The sequence below is a fragment of the Amblyomma americanum genome, chromosome 2, assembly GCF_052857255.1.
Source record: "Amblyomma americanum isolate KBUSLIRL-KWMA chromosome 2, ASM5285725v1, whole genome shotgun sequence".
NCBI lineage: Eukaryota > Metazoa > Arthropoda > Arachnida > Ixodida > Ixodidae > Amblyomma > Amblyomma americanum.
Genome location: NC_135498.1, coordinates 29047484 through 29069388, shown reverse-complemented (window position 1 = coordinate 29069388; position 21905 = coordinate 29047484). Strand labels below are relative to the sequence as shown.

At 42.2% G+C, this 21905-nt stretch overlaps 2 protein-coding genes across 2 annotated transcripts in view; one reads left to right on the top strand and one right to left on the bottom strand.

Moving 5' to 3' along the window:
• Positions 1-66: 66 nt before the first annotated feature.
• Positions 67-6023, bottom strand: LOC144120873 (zinc finger SWIM domain-containing protein 7-like). The gene is made up of 5 exons (XM_077653643.1): positions 5795-6023; positions 5684-5705; positions 3604-3785; positions 2092-2117; positions 67-266 (listed from the first exon to the last, which is right to left on the bottom strand). The coding sequence occupies exons 1-5, from the start codon at positions 5874-5876 to the stop codon at positions 162-164; spliced, it is 417 nt and encodes a 138-aa protein (XP_077509769.1). The 5' UTR covers positions 5877-6023; the 3' UTR covers positions 67-161.
• A 400-nt stretch (positions 6024-6423) lies between these two features.
• Positions 6424-21905, top strand: part of kz (putative ATP-dependent RNA helicase kurz) — a 34816-nt gene continuing 19334 nt past the window's right edge. Inside the window, exons 1-14 of the mRNA XM_077653634.1 lie at positions 6424-6594; positions 7216-7401; positions 7715-7815; positions 9423-9858; positions 12669-12817; positions 14193-14379; positions 17127-17240; positions 17592-17693; positions 17821-17901; positions 18565-18797; positions 20089-20272; positions 20428-20535; positions 21071-21195; positions 21279-21375. Of these exons, the coding sequence (XP_077509760.1) occupies positions 6511-6594; positions 7216-7401; positions 7715-7815; positions 9423-9858; positions 12669-12817; positions 14193-14379; positions 17127-17240; positions 17592-17693; positions 17821-17901; positions 18565-18797; positions 20089-20272; positions 20428-20535; positions 21071-21195; positions 21279-21375 (2187 nt within the window). The 5' untranslated portion in view covers positions 6424-6510. The remainder of the gene's footprint in view (positions 6595-7215; positions 7402-7714; positions 7816-9422; positions 9859-12668; positions 12818-14192; positions 14380-17126; positions 17241-17591; positions 17694-17820; positions 17902-18564; positions 18798-20088; positions 20273-20427; positions 20536-21070; positions 21196-21278; positions 21376-21905) is intronic.

The window sequence follows — 21905 nt, the reverse complement described above, 5'->3', positions numbered from 1 at the left end:
TGCCTGTGCTGCTCCCGAGATGGACATATTGCATTACATTCGCATTGCAATTTTATGCATGCTTGACAACTCTTACTGTGAACTCCACTGGAACCAATTTTTATTACTCATTTGCGCAACATTTTCAGTAATTCAGAACAGAAATAACCAAGGGACCATCATTAACTCAAGCCTTGCAATAGGAACAACATTGTCTCTTCTGTGCAGCTGACATTCTCACAGGTTCCAAATGCCTCAGCCAGTCTAGATGCAAGCACATGCTTACACTGAAAAGGAGAAAGAAAGAAAAAAAAAATGTTATCATCATTGTTAAGATATCTTTATCAATTTAAACTATAATCACACACAAGAAAGATTCCCCACAGCAATGGACCTTTTATCCACCGATTAAAAAATAGCACAAAAATGCCAGTGTTTTTTAATTGCATGTCCTCATGACTTTAATTCTTATTCACTGCTTTGCACACTTTTCTCAAGACATTTTATTTTAAACAGTAAAGCAAGCCAATGGGACAGTGTTGAACAGTTTTCATGCACATACACACAAAAAAAAAGGCTCTTGCTGAGACACTCTCTGGGGCATTTTAGAGGTCTGCATCGTCAACCTCTCTGAGGCAATATGATGGCTTTCCGATTAAAAGGTGCCTCCACCTTGAACAGCAGCTTTGGCGTTAAGGTGTCCTGCTTACTGTATATCCATACACTTACAAAACCAACAACAAAAGTGCATGTTTTTTTTCGCCAATTTAGAAATTACTTAGCATGGCTTCCAAATTGTACACATTAGAAAAGAGCTACCTTTTCTAGAGATGAGAAAGTGTACTAAAATATACGCAAACACCAATTTTCAAATTAGATTTATGGATAGGAACTGCCCTATGGAGTGAACTTTTGAACCACTTGCTCGATTTCAATGAAACTTCCGGGCTTGTTTATATGACTGCTGGGACCATCTCTGCCAATTTTCATTATTTTTACAATAAGTATGAGGAACGTTATGCAACATATATGGAAAGGATGACATGCTTGCTTAGGAAAACAATAATTTGGAGAAAAGATAATTTTCCCAATTTTTTTCTGTTCTGTGGCCTTAGATATGTCAAGAGCACACAACTGTGGAATTATTTTGCTTAGTTTTGCTATTTCTTACAAGATGCTACCATATAAAGAATGACACTGGATTTTCACTTCCATCGATTTCTTCACTAACTCGTTTTTTAGCATGCAATAAAGGTAAAAATGTATAAACTAAGCGCACAGATGTGTTTCTCACTAAATGATGCTCCCGAAAGCTTGCCATATTACTAATATTACCAAGTAATGTTAGAACGATAGGTTTCCTAGGCCGACAGTTTACTCACAGAAACAGGGTATGAGAAAAATAGTCTTCCAAGATTGAAAATCGCCCCAGTTTGTTTGTCAAGCTCCAATGTTCAAGACTCCCCCAGTAGAATAATGAAACTCGGCAGAGACGGCCCCAGTAGTGATGATAAACTAGTCCTGGAAGTTTAAATGAAATCGAGCAAGTGGTTGAAAAGTTCACTCTTTTCACTGGTACTTTCGAAGCTATACTACTGCAGGTCTCAACAGGCTTCACCAGAAGTAATCATGCAAGGTCACCCTAAAGCCATGGTGTTCATGCTCCAGGCCATTAAAAATGAATATATTCTCAGGCCCCAGAAGTTATGAGGAATGCCGCTATGGAGGGCTTGGGAGCAGCTTGTACTAACACGATAGAAAAAAAAACATGAACAATGTGGTGCCTAAGCGCTCCGCTGTTCGAATTTCTTTTGATCCTGCTTTTACCTGGGTCATAAAAAAAAGACGTTAGAGTCGTCCTAGAATGGATCACGGACTACTCTAGCATCTTTTTGCTACCACCGAAGTCAAAGCGTGATGAAAAGAAATGCAAATAGTGGAGCGCCCAGGCTCCGCTCTGTTTGTGTTTCTTTGCACCGCCCCAGTACATTACTGGCTACACTGTCCCCTAGACAGTAAACATATTTTCACCAAGCCTTGCTAGGACATTAGTGAGAAAAATATGTGGTGTGGTCTTTTGGGCTATAAGACATGCATTGGCTCTTTACTTACCATTGGTATTGCTTGCTTTCGTAGTACTGTGAAAAAAAAAGTCATCACAACAACAAAGCAGTTAACACTATCTATAGGCAGCGGATCACTTCACAAATGGCACTGCTCTCAAGTGATGTACTACACTAGGCGATGTATCTTTGTTCAGCTAAACAGTACTTGTTACAATCAAACACATAAAACTGTAGCTAGGACACACAGCTTTATGCAGCACTAGAGCCATGTAAAACCACAACTACTAGACCACGCACAAAAATTGCATAATAGGAAAAAGAGCACATTGCAAGAGAATGTGAGTGGCTGCTGGTTAGAGTTTTTACCATTTTTCACAGCAAGCATGGCTCTGATATTCTGAAAGGTGACCACAAGCACCTGATCTATATACTGCACATGTTTATCTAAATGTTCAATCCTCGTCAGGGGTCCTTTAAGGTTCCCGTTTCCCTCTGTCAAAACGTTGATGACAACATACATATAAAAGTTCCATGGCTCTCGCCTCTCTCCATCCTCCTATATCAATTCTTCAAGATGACCTGTCCTGAAAATGCTGATATCCTACACTTTTTATTAAGCATTTAAATATGCAAAGAATGCCACTGCTTAGACTAAAATATATATGTGCATTACATGAATGATAAAATGAAGCAAGAAATGACATAAAGCACCAGTAGAGGCAATACAGCGAGCCAGTGCAGAAAAGATGCTCTATGTTTCCTATAAATGTGGTTTCCATGCTGCTGCTTTCTTTTGATCGCATCTTTTTTGTAATCTACATAGTTGCTGCTTTGCTAACAAGCCCCACTGCTTAAACTGCATTAAAAGTGCCAAGAACCTCTTGCTTCTACCAGTGGTGCTAAATTAGGTTTGTTTCATAATATTCTAGTTCAGCCAACTGTCCGTGATGGCCTGGCAGGTGGTGTGGATTTTGCAATGAAAGTAACTTTAAAATGTCTGGCCAGCTGGGCACCAGAAGACAATTGAGGACTACCAGAGCAGAAAGTAGCCCAGTAGAATGTGTTTGTACAGATTATAAAATGGCTGCCTCCTAAAATTTGAGAGAAAAAGGTTTCAATAAGCATCATGACTAAAAGTAATGACTGAAAGTAATGAAAAGAAATGAGCAAAAATAATGTACTCTTCTTTTCATGTTCAAATTCTGGCTAGCTTCATAAGATAGTTTCAGATGATACAAACATTATTCCAAGTGACAATGTTATAAATTGATTGTTCTTATGTCTAAGGAGACAATGCAATAAATTGGTCAGCAGTAAATCAACTGTCCCAGGTGACAATAATATCCATTGATTATGCATTAAAGCAAAACATTTAAAAGGCATTCTAGACATAAATACTTGCACACAAGAAAAGCTGACCACCCTCGCATTAACTCTTAAGGTAGTAAGGATGCTGTAAGGATGCAGTAAGAAAATTACCATAGAAGTAAATGGTGTAGCAACCAAATGTGTAATTAATTACATGAGAATAAAACAGTGAACAAATTATGCAATTTACCTTGATGCAAATATGAATAGCAGGCACAGAAGTTGCTGCTTGGCAGGCAAGTATAAAATGCCCTGGCTTCACCAGCGACTTGATAAACAACACGGCCATGTGGGCAGGTCAAGCGCTTGACACGGCGTCTGTCAACAAGTCTCAGTGCTAGTTGAAGAGGAGCTCGAAAGAAGTGGTCCAGTCTTTGAAATACAGTCACAACAAAACTTCTGTTAGGCTTGAATCAATTTTTTAGAACTGCTGTTGCCTACATGGGTAGTGTCAATTGTTGTTCAGCAGTACTGCCATTTGGGAATTATCCAACTGTTACTGGGTATCCAAAAATTGCACCAGTTGCCCAGCATGAACCTGTCACTAAATGCTTCCGACAAAAAGTGGCTCATGCCACATATCGGCAGAACAAACGGGAAGTAATTCAGTTAAATGACTGCAGGTAGTGGCGTTGTTAAATACATAGGCCTTTGATTATACAGTGGGGCGAGTGCATTATGGACTTTAACGTCCCAAAGTGGCTCAGGCTCTGAGGGATGCCGTAGTGGAGGGCTCTGGATAATTTTGACCACCTGGGGTTCTCTATTAATGATGATCAGGAATTCAGCTATGTAAATTCATTCGCTATGTCAATGGAAAGGTTTGATTGGTTTTACGAGGTCTAATGTCCCAAAGTGACTCAATCTATGAGGGACGTCATAGTGGAGGGCTGCGGATAACTCTTACCACCTGGAATTCTTTAACGTGCACTGACATCGCACAGTACACGGGTACCAAGAATTTCGCCTGCATCGAAATGCGACTGCAGTGGCCAGGATCAAACCTACGTCTTATGGATCAGCAGCCGAGTATCATAAGCACTGAGCCACCGCAGTGGTTATATCCAGTGGGATGAGTATCTCAATATGGCACAGATAACATTCCAACCTCTGAGATAATTGTGCAGTTTTTGTCAGGTCCTCGCATGTTCTTTTGGCCAACTCCTGTCATAAGAAGTTAGTAGTGTAAATAAACTTGTATACGCTAGGCATTTTAAAGCACTTGTCCTCGTCCATCTTAAAAGTGCCTTCCTGAACTCATTTCGCATGCCTTGCTTGAGATGGTTTTATGCAAAATTCTTCTCATTTCAGTATATTTTTTGCTGCACGCACCGTGGTGGCTCAGTGGTTAGGGTGCTCGGCTATACTGATCCGGAGTTCCCGGGTTCGAACCCGACCGCGGTGGCTGCGTTTTGATGGAGGCATAATGCTAAGCCGCCCGTGTGCTGCGCAATTTCAGTGCACATTAAAGATCCCCAGGTGGTCGAAATTATTCCACTACGGTACCTCTTTCTTCCTTTATTCTTTCACTCCCTCTATCCTTTCTCTTACTGCCCAGCTCAAGTGTCTGCTGATATGAGAGACAGATACTGCTCCATTTCCTTTCCCCAAAATCCAATTTTTCTAATTTTTTTACATTTGTGGACATTGCACCTAGCATACGACATTTAACAGCATTCAGTTAGCATCCACAATGTGTATGCAGTGCCCGAGAGAGATTTATTGCGATTGAAAAAAAATATAAAACGGGTATTTTGGTGTGCACAAACGCAAAACAGAGAAAGAATTCTGACCAGGGCTGAGACAATTGCCTTTTGCTCCGCGTGATAACAATTTAAACCACATCTCTGACATAAAAGGTGCGCTGCAATTCAATACTGTGGATTCGGACTTTGGAGCTTAATTATGTAATGGGATGAGCTGCATAGCGGATGGCTCTCGTGATTAGATGCGGCACGGAGGCACACTGGCGAGGCTTTGCCTGAGCGTGCCCGTGCGAAGTTTCAACAGCTCCTTGATGCAAAATAGATCTACGATACTCTATTGCTAATCATGGTGACAAATTTACCACATGGTTTCCCTCCAAATTATTCGAAAATAACGAGTAGTGTGCGTGTCGCTCTTTTCATGATACTCTGCACACTGAAGAAAAGGCGATTACTTTACAAGCAGTACGTTGCAAGACCGGATCATCGAAGATGAGTCCAACTGACTTTCAAATCCGCAGCAATGCGACTCATAAAATAAAATGCACATACAGACGTACTTACTCATTGAGCGTTTTCGTTGAAACTGAAATAGTTAGAAACAAGGCATTAAGTAACTGTAAGGAGGTTCTGGCGAAACAGAAACTCTTTTGAAGTAAGGGCATAGAGACGTACTCGTTTTCTTGTCGCTGTACTCTTCGGCAAGTTTCTTGAAGAGGAGTTTCAGAATGTCGTGGTGAAACTGAATAAAACTCATGTCAATTCGCAAATCTCCGTATCATCTGTAAAAGGGGAAGCACGCCGAACTAATAATGTTTTTGAGCGGTTTCAAGTAAGCGCGCGTCCAAATACGTAGCATACACACAAGCACCGCAAGTACTCCTACAAAATTGTTGGCATCGGGCGCGAAAGAAACGCAAGTTAATGTTCGTCGCCACAAGGGCGCAGCACAATATTCAAAGGCTGAGAGATTATTGGCTTCGTAATATCCCATAATTTAAACAATTAATAATGAAGAGAACTGTGCTGGCGTTCGAAAAACATAAAAGTATATAATTCTAGTTCACTGTAGCAAAAGTTTTCACAGACCTCTAGCCTCTAAGCCTGTGTCGTCACCTAGTAGCAAAAATAAAAACTAGACATTTCAAGTAATTTTTTTTCACACGTTTATAATGATCAACTGAACATTATAAACAATTATTGCTGCAATTTAAATATTGCTTATGGTAAATTGTAGCACGGCATCACAGAAGGTTGAATGCATGCTGTCAACTTTACTGGTAAACACTTGGCACTTTCTGAGTGCAGTATGATAGCAACTATGTGTCACTAACATCAACTTGATCCACGTGCTTGTGGAGGCAGTGCAGGGTTGCGCGATCTCCGTCGACATGGGTCGATCCCGGCGCAAATACAATGCTAAAGCGAGGAGTTCAGAGCATACAACGCCAACAGACCAGCAAAGACCACCGGAGGTTAGTTCTTCCCTTTTACCTTGCAGCCTGTTGTCGTTACAGTAGTGAGTGCCAACGCAATATATTTGTCAGTGCGTTCTGTAAGCGTCTGTGTTGCTGGATCGGCAATTTTAGCTCGTATTGTAGGAGAGGCGGTCTTCAAGAATGTGCTGTATGCTAGATCGCGCCGAAACAGCGTTCATAATATGTTCGAATGTATTTTTTCAAAACATGTCAGTTAGCGTATCGCTCACAACTTTGACATTGCACTTAGTTTCTCGTTCGTGTTGCGTGCACGGCGATTATATTTTTGTTTATTCCTGCGCGAAGATCTACGTTTCAGTGTACTCAGTACATTCTTTTATGTATTGCAATATTGTGGGTGGCGTATTCTCTGCCGAACAACTCGGTAGAAGTGCGAAACTAAGTTAGTTTCTGATCATGCAAAGGATATGCACATTCGCTGCAGGTGGGATCAAGTGCTACATTTGTGCATACCTGCATTTGTGCGAATAAAGATTATATTATTATTACAGTCATCATATCTGCTAGGTTCCTTTTGGCCTTGACAGGCCCGTTTCTGTGCATATTCACTCTCTATGGCAATAAATTATTATTATTTTATTATTATTACTACTACAGGTGGAAGTCGAGCTGAATGTGAGGCAGGACAAGTACGATAGCAGCAATGCCCTCATCTTGCCATCGAAGAAGATTGAAAAGAAAGAAGTTGGTAAGGCCAGTAACATAAAAGTTGCCACGAAGCTGTCGAAGAAGAAGAGGAAACAGCTCGAGAAAATCTTGGAAAAGAAGAACAAAAAAATAAATGTAAGTTACCCGTCTGATTGTGTGATTGCATGGTTTTACCAGTGTTGTCAAACTGTTGTTTACATGTGGACGCAAGGAAGCCAACTTGTAACATCTGTACATCCCACATTAAGTAATGCTGACAATTGCACAGCTGAAGTGGTAACTCTAACTTTTTTTAGCATTTTGTTTCCATCATTAGCTAGCACTGTGACTGCATAAAATAGATGGGGCTTGAAAAACATGCCTGGCTATAGAGCTATTCGCATTTTGTGTAAATTTGCACTGCAGTATATTTATTGCTTGAACTTACTTTTTTTTCTTTTTTGGCCAGAGAGCTCACCTCTTGGAAGAGCTGCAAAAGTCACAGGCAAGCCAGAAGGAGCTATCTATGTTAATTTCCACATCTGCCATGCAAACAAAGGGCCTGAAGCGGTAAGGACACAGATGCCTTCCATTTGCTAACAAACAAAACAGAGCAAGAACAGTGTGGCAATAATGAGTGTAGTAAACATTTTTCTCTAACACAGACTTACTATTTACAATATTTATAATGGTAAAGATTATTAGTGTGAAGACTCAAAAGAAAACATTCGACAGAAGTCTGTCTGGCTGGGAAATTTAATTTAGGAGAAAAATGACTGACGCCAACCAAGTTAATTTTGCACAAAACAAAGAAACGAGAAGAAAAAGAAACAAGAAGAACCGAGTCGTCTCCGACCTCCAAAAACACGGGTACCCCAGTTCATTCTTCCGATGCATTAGCCGAGAACAAAAAAAAAAAAGACAACAAAAACAGCTCTATTCTTTCCCCAGGCACGCGCCAGAAGCAAAAATGCATTTGCATCCCATACGCGAAAGGCGTGAGCGAGACGCTGGCTCGCATTCTCGGTAAAAAAGGGGTGCTAACAACGCACAAACCGCCTACCACCATCAGACGCCTTCTCCCCCACCCGATGGATAGTCACCCTAAAGGAAAGTCCCATGGCGTAGTATACAAACTCTCCTGCTTGGTCTGCCCAGCCTCGTACGTAGGGGAAACAAAGAACTTCGCAGAAAGAATGAGTCAACACAAAGCGGACGTCCGACAGATGAACATTTAATGCAGCGCTGTGGCCGAGCACTGCGAGGCATGCGACCACCGAATCGACTTTGACGTCACTATTGTACTAGAAAATGAAGCTAACCGACGCAGGAGGCTTCTACTCGAGTCATGGCACATCCAACAGACATGGGAGAAGGTTAATCACTCCCTGGGGGCACTTGCCTCTTCTTACATCCGTGGTTTGCGGCCACTGAACCGGAGGTCTTCCACACGAGGGCTTAAAAAGCCAATCTGCGCCTCGCCCGTAGTCGCACCATGAAGAAGGGCCCGAGCCGGTCCGAAACATTGTTTTTTCTGCAAAATTAATTTGGTTGGTGTCAGTAATCTTTCTCCTAAATTATTAACGTGAGTGCAACAACTGTATTGGGTAATGTTCTTTTTAAAAGCATGTGAGAATGTTTATCACCATCTGCTTTGAAGGGGCAGACCCCTAGCAAAGAGTTATATAGAAGTGACCTGCACGTTTCTGGTACCCTGTACAAGATTTGATATGCAACCTTTACTGTACAGAACATGGCACAGATATATGGCAATATTGTTTTGTTTGTTTGTTTATGGGGGTTTAACGTCCCAAAGCGACTCAGGCTATGAGGGACGCCGTAGTGAAGGGCTCCGGAAATTTTGACCACCTGGGGTTCTTTAACATGCACTGACATCGCACAGTACACGGGCCTCTAGAATTTCGCCTCTATCGAAATTCGACCGTTGCGGCCGGGATCGAACCCATATATGGCAATATTAATGAACAGTTACTAAAGGGAGGATGTACATTGTAATGCACAAAATAAATGTATGACACTACAGAACATGTGGGATAAGTAGAAGATGCATATCATAGAAGTATTGAAGGACACCATTTCACTTCTTGATTAACCATGAACTAATGCCTCATTAATGTTATAGTTATCCTGTGCATTACTTTATATTTTTTGGACAGGCTTGGCGAGCTTACCACTGCCCCTCAGCCAGATGAAAAGAAGGGACTGTCCCGAATAAGCAGCACCAAAGGAAGCCGGCAGGCAGCGCCCAAGAGAGCTCGCATTCAGAGGGATGATGTTCTCGGTTTTGACTCGGAAGAATCATCCGATGAATCTGAAGGGAGTGAGATGGACAACAGTGAGCCAGCACCCAATGAGGAGGAACCAGTCGAAAAGCAGAAGGTTTCAGAGGTGGATCAAAATGGATCAAACGAGACTGCTGAGGATCCTGAAGGGAGTGGTGTTGCCGAGAGTGCAGTCCAAGAGGCGGCCAAAGAAACTGTTGATACTGCTGCTGCAGTACAGCAGGAAGACAAGCAACCCCAACCTATAAAAGCTGCCCGGAACTCTGCCCCATCCGTGTTTATGCCAGTGCACAGGACAGAGGAAATTCAAGTGAGTCACCCTCTTTGCCCCAAAGTCACAAAGAAAGAGTTCTGTTGAGGGCAGGACTCAAATTTTTGGCATGGTATGCTATGATCGCAGACACTTTGAGCTCCTTGCAACTATTCACATGCTAGCTGCATCTGAATGCCATAAAGACAGTCATGTATTTAACTTGTTGCTCATCTAAGTTACTATCTGCTCATCCAGGTCAGAACTTGACATGATGCGGTGCATACAGTAAATTACATTTGTCGTCAAACCTTTAAAATTAAGAACAAAGCCACTCTCGGTATCGAAATTAACCGATGCACTATGTGTCTTGCGGCATGAAAGCTAAAAAAATTGGAGGACGCTTAAGCTTCGCCTTTAAGAGTGGAACGTTACAGCGTGTTGCAGCACTGCCAGGGAGTCCATGGAACGCCATCGCCCGTTCGGCACAACGCCTTGCCCGTTAGACAAATCGCTCAGCTACATACGGTGAAACGGACGCGCGGAGTAGCAAACCACATAGAAGCGCTGCCAGGCGCCTTGCCGAAATGCACGGGACTCAAGTTGCAGTCGTAGTTCGTCGGCACATCGTTCTCGACAAACCCGATGCCACGAACACCAGCATAGCTTCCGTGCCGAATGAACGGGCAGCAAGGCGCAAGCTTTGTGGTAAACGTGCTTTCGATGTGCGCTGCGTTGTTCGCCGCTCACCGCGTGATTCCTGCGTGCCCGCACGGCCCCACTGCGCCCGAATGAGACGAGCGGGAGGCGCTGCCGTCGCGCGCTATCTGTTGGGGCAGTGGCATACATTGCGAGGAGGAGGGGGGAGGAGGGATTTTTCGCTCAGGGCCAATGCCATTGACGCCGACAGCATCGGCTTTTCTGCGACACGGGGCCCTTAACGCTGTTGCGTTAATAGTGCTGGTCTCTCAAGCTCTCACTGACGAGGTAGAAACATGGAGAAAGTCTCTCTGCATAGTTGAAACTGATAAATGAAACTGAAAGTGAAACGCTAGTTTTTGAGCTGTGCTTTGTTTGGTGCCACTTGATTCAAAATGTTGGATTCAATTTTTCATGTAGTGCTGAAAGCCAGCAAAGACAATTTGGCAGATTATCTCTGGTGTTATAAGGAGAGGGTAATGGTATCCCATAGATTTACTTGGGAAATTTTTGTCAATATTTTGAGTTAAAAATTATTGCTAACCGATTTTCTGCTTTTGCAAACTATGTAATGATATTTTGCCTTCTTTCAATTGCTCAGTAAACTAAGTGTTTCCTCTTTTTACATATTGCTAAATAAAGCTCAAATCATACTGGCTCCCATTTAAGGGAGCATGTATATAAAGTAGGCATCCTCCATCTTAAATATTAATTCTAAATCTACAGCAGTGATTTCATAACCTTGGTTTTTTGCCTAGTTTAGCTATGGATTGGATGCCCCTGTGTGGTGAAAAGTGACCTATAGTTTATCTTGGCTTCTTTTTTTTCTTTTTTTAAGAATAAGCAGCTTGTATAGCAGCACAGTTAAAAGAACTGGTTGGGATGTGCTGCTTTCACTTTGCGCAGAACAAGACTGCCACGCATCATATGGTCCGCGTGCTGAACGCAGCAATGGAATTGTTGCTTAGCATCGTGAAAAGTAAAACATGACACTTTTGGGCCATTTATGCGTGGCTTCGTGTTGGTGGTTGCTTGTTACGGTTCCAAAGGTTGCCACCTGACATGCACTCGAGAAACCTGCTTAACCAAGCAATGGCTCCAAGCTCGTGATAAGACTGAGCCAATGACACTGCGCAAGCTGACAGCACTTAGCTGGGAGATTGAGCCTCCCGATCTGCAGTGGCGGGTCTGAGTTCATGGATCATTGCCTCAAAACTCACAACCACGGTACTAGTAAATTCCAAAAGAGACCACTGTCTCACCACTTTTCTGGTTCCAGCACTTTCTTGATTTCCCGGTATGATCAACTGTAACTGGTACTAAATGCCAGAAACACTGGCTTTAATCTGTTAAAACAAAATTTGCAAAAATGTATTCAGCAGACGTTAATTCCTATTTTTCGGTTATTTTTCGGTTTAATACCCCAGTCACACGGGCACCTCAAAGGCCTTTGAGAACTGGGTCCCTATATCCAAAGGCGTAAGAAGCGCAGCTACACGGCACAAATATTGCGCCCTTGCCGCTAAGAGCCTTGGAGATGAAGGCACCCGTCCGAGACTTTTGGAGCCCAAAGGCGTTGCCTTCGAGAACCTGCGATCGCAATGCCGTCCAACGTCAAAAAGTAAAAGCAATGAAAAAATAATAGGTGCAGCCAACAATGTTTGCAAACATCTTTTAAAAATACGGAAGGTGTGCCTGGCTTTGCTTTTTGTTCGGGTGTTTATATTTCATGCCCAGATTTTAAGGCAGTAAATTGTTGCAGCAACACCGAGTGCCCCTGGTGGCTAAGACAATAAAAAAAACCTGCTGCTGCTGAAGATAGCAGCTGTTGCAGTTCTTTCAACGAAGCAATTAGAATAAAAAAATTGTCTGAGCTCAACGAATGTACAGAATTCCCCACTTTAATTTTGAAATGCTCACTTCAGCCGGCTCGAGCATTGCAGCGGGTGCTAAGCCTCAATGACTGTTTCACCTTTGGGCTGCACCGTGTAGCAGAGTCGCTGCTCTTTTAAGCTATCGCTCATTTCGTGAAAAAGGTGCCTTTGCTGGAAAGGCCTTCGAGGAATGCCGTGTGACAGGGGTATAAGCCGAAAGGTCCAACCCCTAGATATAACATACTCGAACGGTACTACACTTTCTCACATTTTTTTCTCTTTTTTTGACTTTTGCAGAATGCTCGGCACCAACTTCCAATTCTTGCAGAAGAGCAAACTATTATGGAAGCCATAGCTGAAAATGATGTTGTTGTGATCTGTGGGCAGACTGGCTCTGGAAAAACAACTCAAGTCCCACAGTTTCTTTATGAGGCTGGGTACACCAGGTATGTTGCACAGTGGCAATGCAGAGCTCAAATGAGTTCACTTAGTGAGGCCAGGGTTCTTTCACAGGTTTAGTGGTGATGAAACTTGCTGTCCAAAAAGGCATTTTATATGGCAGAGGTGTCATTTAAAGGGCAGGGATCTTTCTTTCTGCCATGAAAGAATCTTTACACATTGAAATAATTACTCTGTCAAGATTGTTGTAAAGGAAGTATGTATTAGTTTTAATAGTGTTAAGTGGAAAGTGGAGTACAGTTAGACAGTTCATCTTATTCATTTGCTTTTAAAACAGAAAAAGTGTAATTTAGGCACAAGTTCTGTGCTTTCCTAGTGCTTTTGCATGTGTTCTGCAGCACAAGAAGTTAAGTATCTTTGATGTATGTATTGAAAGGCCTGGATCACTGTTGTAAAAAAAAAAAGGCTGTGCCTTCCAGTTTACATGTGCAGTCACTCTAGGTGGCACATAAAGCTCTCCCTTAGTGTTAAGCCAAAGTTTTGTGACCGGTAAGGAAACTTCATAAAACCCTAGCAAGGTCAAAAAGGTTCTGTAGCACCCGACATACTCTGAGGTCTAGCCAATCCAGTTTCAGCTTCAGCCAAGGTTAACAGTCATGTTAAAAAACATGTTAGAAGCTGTGCTTAACGTGTGTATGAGATGACAAGAACACATAACGAGTTGTACTTGTAAATCAAGTTGTTGCTTATGACTTATGGTAAGATCATTGGGGATCACTAAGAAGTTGCCACATACCTCCATTGACTGGCTGTAAAACTTATGGTAGAATTTAACTCTAATGGCCTGACTTGAGCATGTTGATGCTGGTTGACTGAACTGCTGAGATTTTTTTTTTTTTGCTGTCCAAGGCAGCGTAGGACTGAAGCAACAACATGGGTGTATGAACTGTGTTTACGTTGGTCATGTCGCTTGTGTGCTGAACTGACTTTTTTTTACTGCACTGCAGATGATGTTTACACGTGCTTCTTATGAAATCCCAGTCTGGATCTTTAAAAATGCTATGTGAAATTTGGAAATGAGGGAAACAGACTATACTATCCAATGAAGCTTACCGTGGTGCTTTTCTGTTATCGTGGTAAATGTAATGCCAGGAGCAAGCATTTTCCGTACCACGGATACTGCAGGAGTTTTTGTCATCGTACTGAGTAGAAAGGTGCTTTCTTCGCCTGTGCGTGCGACAAATGCTTGTGCCATTCTTTTCCTGCCTTTAATTTCAAAGCCTAGACGAAATTCAGCTTCTTCACAAGTCTCGTGATAATCAAGCTGCTACTGAGAGTAGATAATACATCCTAAAGGGTGTCTTGATGACTGCAGGGTGCGCCAACCAAGACATGGGGCCATTTGCTCTCTCTTTCTTGCAGGGGGAAGATGATAGGCATAACAGAGCCAAGGCGAGTGGCTGCCGTGTCAATGTCAAAGCGAGTTGCTGAAGAGATGAGCCTTCCATCATCAGCCGTCTCCTACCAAATTCGCTTTGAAGGAAATGTCACCAGTGACACCAAGATCAAGTTCATGACAGATGGTGTTCTCTTGAAAGAGATTCAAAATGTGAGTGCCCTGGACTTTTATACTAAGATTTGTAAAGTTTCAGTTATCATGATTGATTGCCGCTGGTGCATCGCAAGGAATATGAGGGTAGTGAGGTTTTTATGTACGGCGAGGGTCTGTTGGGCCTGTTGAGCAAAAGCTGTAGCATACTCGGGACATAACACAGTAAAGTTGACAAAGTCAGCTTGCGGCTGTCTTTATTTTTGTCGTCATTTCATAAATATTTTTGCTGGAAAGTTGAAGAAACACTGAGCAAGCACATGTCTTCATGTGTGAAACGTTTACAAACCATTTGTTGATATTGTTTTTCCTTTCACTGCAGTAGCATAGAGTGGGACATTACAACTTGATTAGGTGTGAGTTCCAGCAAGCAAAGATAAAACGATACCTTCCCATTACTTGACATTTGTATATATTTTAAGAAATAAACTTCAAACTTCAGTTGTGAAAGAGAACTCCCTCAGTTATGACAGTTGATCTTTTTAGCTCCTCAAAGATTGTGTGTATGCAAAACGGGTGTTTTTCTCTCAGGTAAAAGTAACTTCTTAGTTGCAGAAAAATGGTGAGTTGGGCGAGTTGGATGTAGTTCATTTTGGCGGTAAATTCAACGCAAAGGGACGAAGGACACAGAAAGGGGACAAAACAAGCTGTTTTGTTCCCTTTCTGTGTCCTTCGTTCCTGAATTTACCGCCGAAATGAACTTCTTGGTTACAAGACAGTGCTGTAGGTGTCATAGTCCACAATTTTATTTGTTTTTACAAAACTTGAGTTTTGTATTATTTACGTAAATACTGAGACACTGTAGGTGTGCAGTTATAAAGGTGGAGATTCATTGGCTCGCCAGATTCCACTTTGTTATATATATATAGGCTTTGTAGCGTATGTGCTGCAGTACTGGTGTTTCTGAATATGGTTTCTTGGTCTGTTTTGAAGAACTTAAACCAGATTTCTCAGAGGGTTGACCATTCTTGTTGCCATATTACTAATTTTTACTTGCCTTCCTTTGTACTCAATGCCTCCTTCTCATGCGCAGCACTTTCTTTATTTTTCAATATCATTATTATTTCTAGAACAGGGTCATAGAGCAGCAAACAAAATCAACAGAAGAATGTGCCATGCTGTCAGAGCAGCAACTTTCGGGGCAGAATGAGTTTGCTGGAAGCAGTTACAGTACAGTAGAACATCACTCAGACCAGGAAAAATCATTACTATATCAATCACAGTATCACTTGCTTGTGATAGCATGACTTTGAAGATGCTATCTAGTAATTAATTGGATATATACTGAACACATTTTGTAGAATTTTGCGAATTTTAAAACGTTTTGAAAATAGAAGCGAATAATGGGGGGGGGGGGGGGGGGGGGGGGGGGGGTATTCGACTCACGCCATAGCTTCCTCCGGCTCTGGTACGAATGAGCAATCATGTTTGTGCAGTGTGGTCGCATGGCATACGGTCATGCGAATGAGGTCAGAGAAATTACGACATCACATTCCACACACCCGAAATTTCAGCCATTGTTGTACACTTAACTCTGTGGGATGCCCGACTCTGTGGCAAGCAAGTCTGGCGTATGACTCATGTGCGAAATTGTAGCGTTAAAAAAAAATCTGTCAGCAACTTTTAATTCAGCAGCATGTAAAGAATCGTATGGTAAGGGCTTGAGGCTATGATACTTAGTGCACTTTGACTTGCTGCTGATTGAACATTGCCTAATGAAAGTTTGAAAGCGTTTTTGTGTTTCATTTTTGTTTCATTTTTTGTTAGTGAATTTGACAAACACCGTCTTTTGGCTTATGCTATTGAACTCAAATGAATTGCCTCTTTTTTTTTTTTACTAATAAATTTCCAGTCGCAAACTGTGTGCTTTGATTTTAAAATATTCGCTTCGCTTTGCAACTATTTGACCAAAATAACTCTTCGCTCCGCATTCGCTATGAACTGAAAACTCACTATTTTCACATGCGTACCATTTTGTCGTTTTTGATATCCATTTTCGTTGAACATTGCCCTTGTGATTCTAGACTACACGTGTACCGCTATATCGTCATTCTGCGGGAAGTATGTCCAGATGCTTTACTATAACCATTTTTTTATTAAGGATATCTTTACTATAAATGAAAAAAAAAAAAAGTGCAGTTGTCTATGGAAGGCAGAAAGGGACTGCAGTTTAACTTTACTATATCTGAGTTTTTACTATATCCGAATTCACTGTAGCGGGGTTCTGTTGCATTTTCATTTGTATCAAAAACTTAGTGTGTGTGCAGTGGAACTTAGCTGTGAGAACAGAGTGGCAGCTGCAATTAGGCTGTGCACAGCTGTGCTGACACCGTGCTATTCGATCTTTGTTGAAAGTTTAACCAATGTGCTAAGTCTGGCAATAGAAATGCAGGGCTGGGCTTTCAGGTCAGATTTGCTTTCAGAACAATCAGATTTGTTCAGGGGATGAATATTCTTAATCTTGTTTCGATGCTTTTATTGAAGCATTGCTTAAAAATTTCACTAGTGTATGTGGTCGCCAGAAATAAGAGCTTTCATCCTCACCTGTGAGGTGTGTCGCATTGTGATTGCTGCAGCAGCAGATTTCTTTTGAAAACCTGTTAACTCAGGCCCAGTTATCATTTATTGATAATTGTGATTCCTTGCAATTGTGAGATGACTTGACTGGTGTGACGTCAAACCTTGGTCTCAGTTGTTTATCTGAAGGTGGTGCTGATTTGCTGCGGGCGACATTTGTGTTTCTACAGAATTTTCTCTTGACTGGCTACTCTGTGATCATAATTGATGAAGCTCATGAGAGAAGCATCTACTCGGACATCTTGATTGGCCTCCTTTCAAGAATTGTGCCTTTGCGACGACGGGTAAGCCATCATACGATATTGACCGTTTTGTGTTGTGTGACTGTTAGCCATGTTCGTAACAGTATATGCGTACCAAAATGATCGGGAGAGTGGCATTTTATCTTCCCTAGTGGTGCCAAATGATTATGTTTGGTTGGTTCGGTTTTGGATAAAAGGATGTGCTGTATACCTATATTCTGCATCCTGCATGTTCAAAGCATGAAAGGAGCTTTTGCAAAAAGATTTGCAAAACTAAGAAAGGGGGTGGGGGGAAGAGCGCATGTGGCTTATGTGTGACGGCTGGACATTGATCACCAGGGGGCCAGGAGAGTTCCATTCTCGTGCTATCATGCTCGCATCATTTCTCGGCAGAAAGGGAATCCACTGAAGCTCATAATTATGTCAGCAACTCTGAGGGTGGAGGACTTTACAGAGAATGCTCATCTTTTCAAGACGCCCCCACCTGTGATCAAGGTATGTCTACGACTGTCAGTTCAAGTATCTGCAGTCAGGTGCGTCATTATGCAGACCAGTGGCACCTGTTTTTACTGAGCTGTGTAAAAATGCGTTGTCATAATCTAGTTGTGATTCTGGCTTACAGGTTGACTCCAGACAGCACCCTGTAACTATCCATTTCAACAAGAGGACACCTGATGATTACATGCAGGAGGCATATCGGAAGGTAACCACTGCTACTAGTACTTAAATTGATCGTCAAGCGATTTTGGACTGTGAAAAATATGAATGTATGGGAAAGGCAGATTCTAAGTCTGTCTGGAATAACTGAAGGGGCTGAACACAAAGAATAAATATGTGTTTGATTTAGTGGCTACATTTCAACCTTTTGAAAAGCCACTGCAGGCAGGACTGCATAAACGCTACTGTTTTACTTAGAGACGCTGACTGTCTATTTCACTTTTGTGTGCTTTGTCATAAATTTGGGGTCCTAGAATGCACATGCCATTACATTTACCTAAGCAACCATATACAGTTAAACCTGGAAGTGATGAATCTCCATGTAGAAAATTCTTCTATAGTGTAAAGTTTCTAGATTCCTCAACGCTGCCCCTTTGAAATGGATATATTTGTGTACTCCATGTAACAAAGGTGTTGTGGAATTAGATCCTGATATAATGAATCTGCTATGCCAAATATCTCTTAGCTTGGGGTAGCTTTAAATTTGGCCCAAGTAAGCACAAGTTTCATGGCGATGAGGATGCTGTGGGCCAAACGCAGCAGTCTCAGCAGTTTCTGCTTTTGTACCACCACACCAAATCCAACAGCTAATGTACAAATGTGGTGAATAACAGCACCTGTGACCCCCCCCCCCCTTACTTTTCTTCAGGTGTGCAAGATACACCAACAGCTGCCAGAAGGCGGCATCCTGGTATTTGTGACAGGGCAGCAAGAGGTCCAGTCTTTGTGCCGGAAACTTAGAAAACGATTTCCAGAGAACCCCGGGCTTCACAGGCAGACTCAGGAGGCATTGAAACAAGACACTAGTAAGGGCAAGGGAGAGGAAGGCCAACAGGCTTCCTCTACAACTGAGCCCAAGACAAAAAGTGTTAACCTTGACAAGTGAGTAATTGCTGCTGATATGATAACCCAGAGGTTCCGTCAACTTTCAGTTTTTTGCAATAGTTTGTCAATTCTCTTAGTGGAGTCCCTCGCACGGTACCTGAACAATCGGGCTGCATTTGGTGGGGCTGCCAGATTTCTGCAGGCTCATTCCTTTAAACGCATTGCACTCGCCTCTCGTTTCAGCCTTGGCGCTGGTGTCGGAAAACGTTTCTAAATTTGTCAGACGGCCTGCAGTATAGATGGGATTACTGTTTTTGTTGACAGATCCAGCAGAGGAGATTTCATAGTGTGTGAAAGGGAGCTCTTGGATAGCTCTTGGAGACTGCGTCATTTTTTTCATCTCTGTTTATGTACTTGACAACTGGATGATGTCAAAACAAGGCTGTCTAGAAGCATGCCTGGCCACAAATTTCTCTCACTAGATTATGTCTCTTTCCTTTAGATGACACCTGCTGAAATTCGTACCAGCAAATATGGCACCAGGTGTAAGCGGAGTGTGCATGTGGGTGCTTTGTTTACAATGTTATGCTTGCTTTGAAGCAGCTGTACTTCAAATTGGTGTTATGTGAAGCTTGTAAAATGCCTGTTTGCATCAAAACATTTTCATTTAGTGCAAGAAATGGTTTGCATTTGCTTGCTATTGCTGATTCTAGCCATTACAAGCTACCGACGTACATGAAATTCTCTTTCTTAATTTGTGTATTGTAAACATCAAGCAGTACTCATTTCGTTTGCTTCAAATTTTCCTCGAAGTATGCAAAATTCCTGTGTGTTGGTGTGAAATGCAGTAAAGAGATTCTTCTGTGCCATAACAAACTTTGTTTTGAATTTTGATGATTATTTTGTCGTATTCTTGTCTTGTTGCAGATGGTGAACTGCCATTTCATGACAAGTCTTTCTGTAACAAAATTTGAGGGTCATTACAGCTAATATTTTGGCCCACGTGTGCCCCTGCCGCAAACATGCCACAGATAAAGAGACAGTGTAGTGAAAGAAATTTGTGGGCAGGCATTACTTAGGTCCTTACTTTTCTGTGGTGAATCTAGTGCACTGGCTTCTGCTTATCCTTGTAATTTTACGACCAGTTCTCCTACCACAGGCTCTGAGAACTCTGTTTTTTTTTTTTTTACCATGTAAATACTAATTGTGCTTATTCAAGCACTTCTTGTTACATGGTCAAAGTTCAGATGATCATGCATGTACCCTGGATGATCCGGTTGTATGTTTCCAATGTGGTTGCTAGCAGTCGCATGTCTGTAATGGGATTCGCTGTTTTTATTGATTACAGCTATTCTGTGGTGCCACTGGACGAAGGCCAATTGGAAGAACTAGTAAAAGACGTAAAAGATGACGGTGATCTCTCCTCATCTGAAGATGACGACCTTATGGAGGAGCTTGCCCCCAACAGGAATGTTCAGCCACTCACTGTTCTTCCCCTGTTTTCTTTGCTTCCCTCGGAAAAGCAGGCCAAGGTTTGTTTTTTCCAAGTTTCTGGGACATGCATTTGTGCTTAAATCAGTGGGAGTGTCAGCATATTTTCCTTTCTTGCATTGGCGCTTGAAAACGGGGGGTTCGCATTGCATGTTCTTATTTTCTGCTTAAGATTTAACTCTTCTTGCACCTGCAGGTGTTCCAAACCCCACCGGAGGGCACCCGGCTTTGTGTTGTGGCGACAAATGTTGGTGAAACATCTCTGACCATTCCAAACATTAAATATGTTGTTGATACTGGCAAGGTAAGGTGCCTGCTGGCTTAATTTAATAGACGTTTTTGACAGTTTTTCTGAATTGTGACACTTGCACATTTTTTTTTGCTATTATTAATTCATTACATTGCATTGGTCTGGCGTGAAATTGTGAAATCTTATGTTCAGTGCTAGAAGCATTGCAGCACATGACTGAAGCAAGGCTTTGGCTAGCTGCAGCTGTTAAAATGAGCTGTGGACAAAGCGTCTACAGCTGCGGGAAACTCACTATGGACACGTACTCTGATGTGTTCACTTCCAATAGACACCCTTGAATTCATTACTGTTGCAGGCTACGACTCCAGCGTTATTCTTTTTAGCCGCAAGCTGTAAGAGTGAAGAACGGGATTTCAAGTGCGTCTTCTTGTCAGACTTTTTCCTTAGTCTAGTTCTTCTTCAGGGGAAGTAATTTGAAACGCTAATTATATTCAAGCTAATTTAAACATTTGTAGACATGTTTGACTGGTCTTTTGCTTTCGAATGCGCACCGGTGATAACCCTCTGAACAGAGTGCCCCTTCTTGCAGGTTAAAATGCGAGTCTACGACAAAGTGACAGGAATATCGGCTTTTCTAATATCTTGGGTTTCCAAGGCATCTGCAGATCAGAGAGCTGGCCGAGCAGGCCGAACATGCCCCGGTCACTGTTACAGGTAAGGAAAGTCCCATGGCTGCCTTGTCCTGACCGAGATGTGTAACCCGTTAGCTTATGTTTCATTTTCTTTTGGCATCTAAGGTTATACTCCTCTGCCATGTTCAACGATGAATTCCAAAGGTTCACACCACCAGAAATAACACGGAGGCCCGTTGACGACCTTGTTTTGCAAATGAAGGTTTGTATTTGCATGTCATCTGCAAGGCATGTTGGACTGTGTCAGTATAATAGTACAGTAGCTACTGCACACAGGCTTTTCATTTGTTTAGAGCATCTGCTGTGGAATTTGTTGCTCTGCTTCCGTCTCCCCTGTTCTTTGTTTCCCCACAAACCTAGAGTGGTGAGAAATCGGTTTATTTTGGGTGGCTATAGGGGAATGCAGGGCATGTGGCATTAGTGTGGCATTGGCGTGCATCGAAGGCCACTTCATATCCGTCACTTGCCCTCATTACTGAGCAGCTGCATGCACACGATATGGCCTAGCACGTGCTGGTGTGCTTCCATTACAATTACTCGTGCAATGGAGACATGTCATTACATCAGCCTCTTGTGTGATCGGGCTACCTTCGTTCAAACTTTGTGGGTCTTGAATGAATTTTCAGTGCCCTTCAAGCTCATTAAAATTCAACTCTACAAAGGGAGGTCTGAAATTTCTTGAACTTTAGTTGATAAAATAATGAAAGAGAAATTGAATTGCACCAAAAGAAA

Bases quoted from the DNA above. Each gene is read 5' to 3' on its own strand.
- LOC144120873 (XM_077653643.1), bottom strand. From the start codon at position 5,876: ATGAGTTTTATTCAGTTTCACCACGACATTCTGAAACTCCTCTTCAAG. The intron at 3,786-5,683 runs GTAAGTACGTCT...TGTATTTCAAAG, and splicing joins TCAACGAAAACGCTCAATGA to ACTGGACCACTTCTTTCGAG. The intron at 2,118-3,603 runs GTAAATTGCATA...TTTTTTTCACAG, and splicing joins CTATTCATATTTGCATCAAG to TACTACGAAAGCAAGCAATA.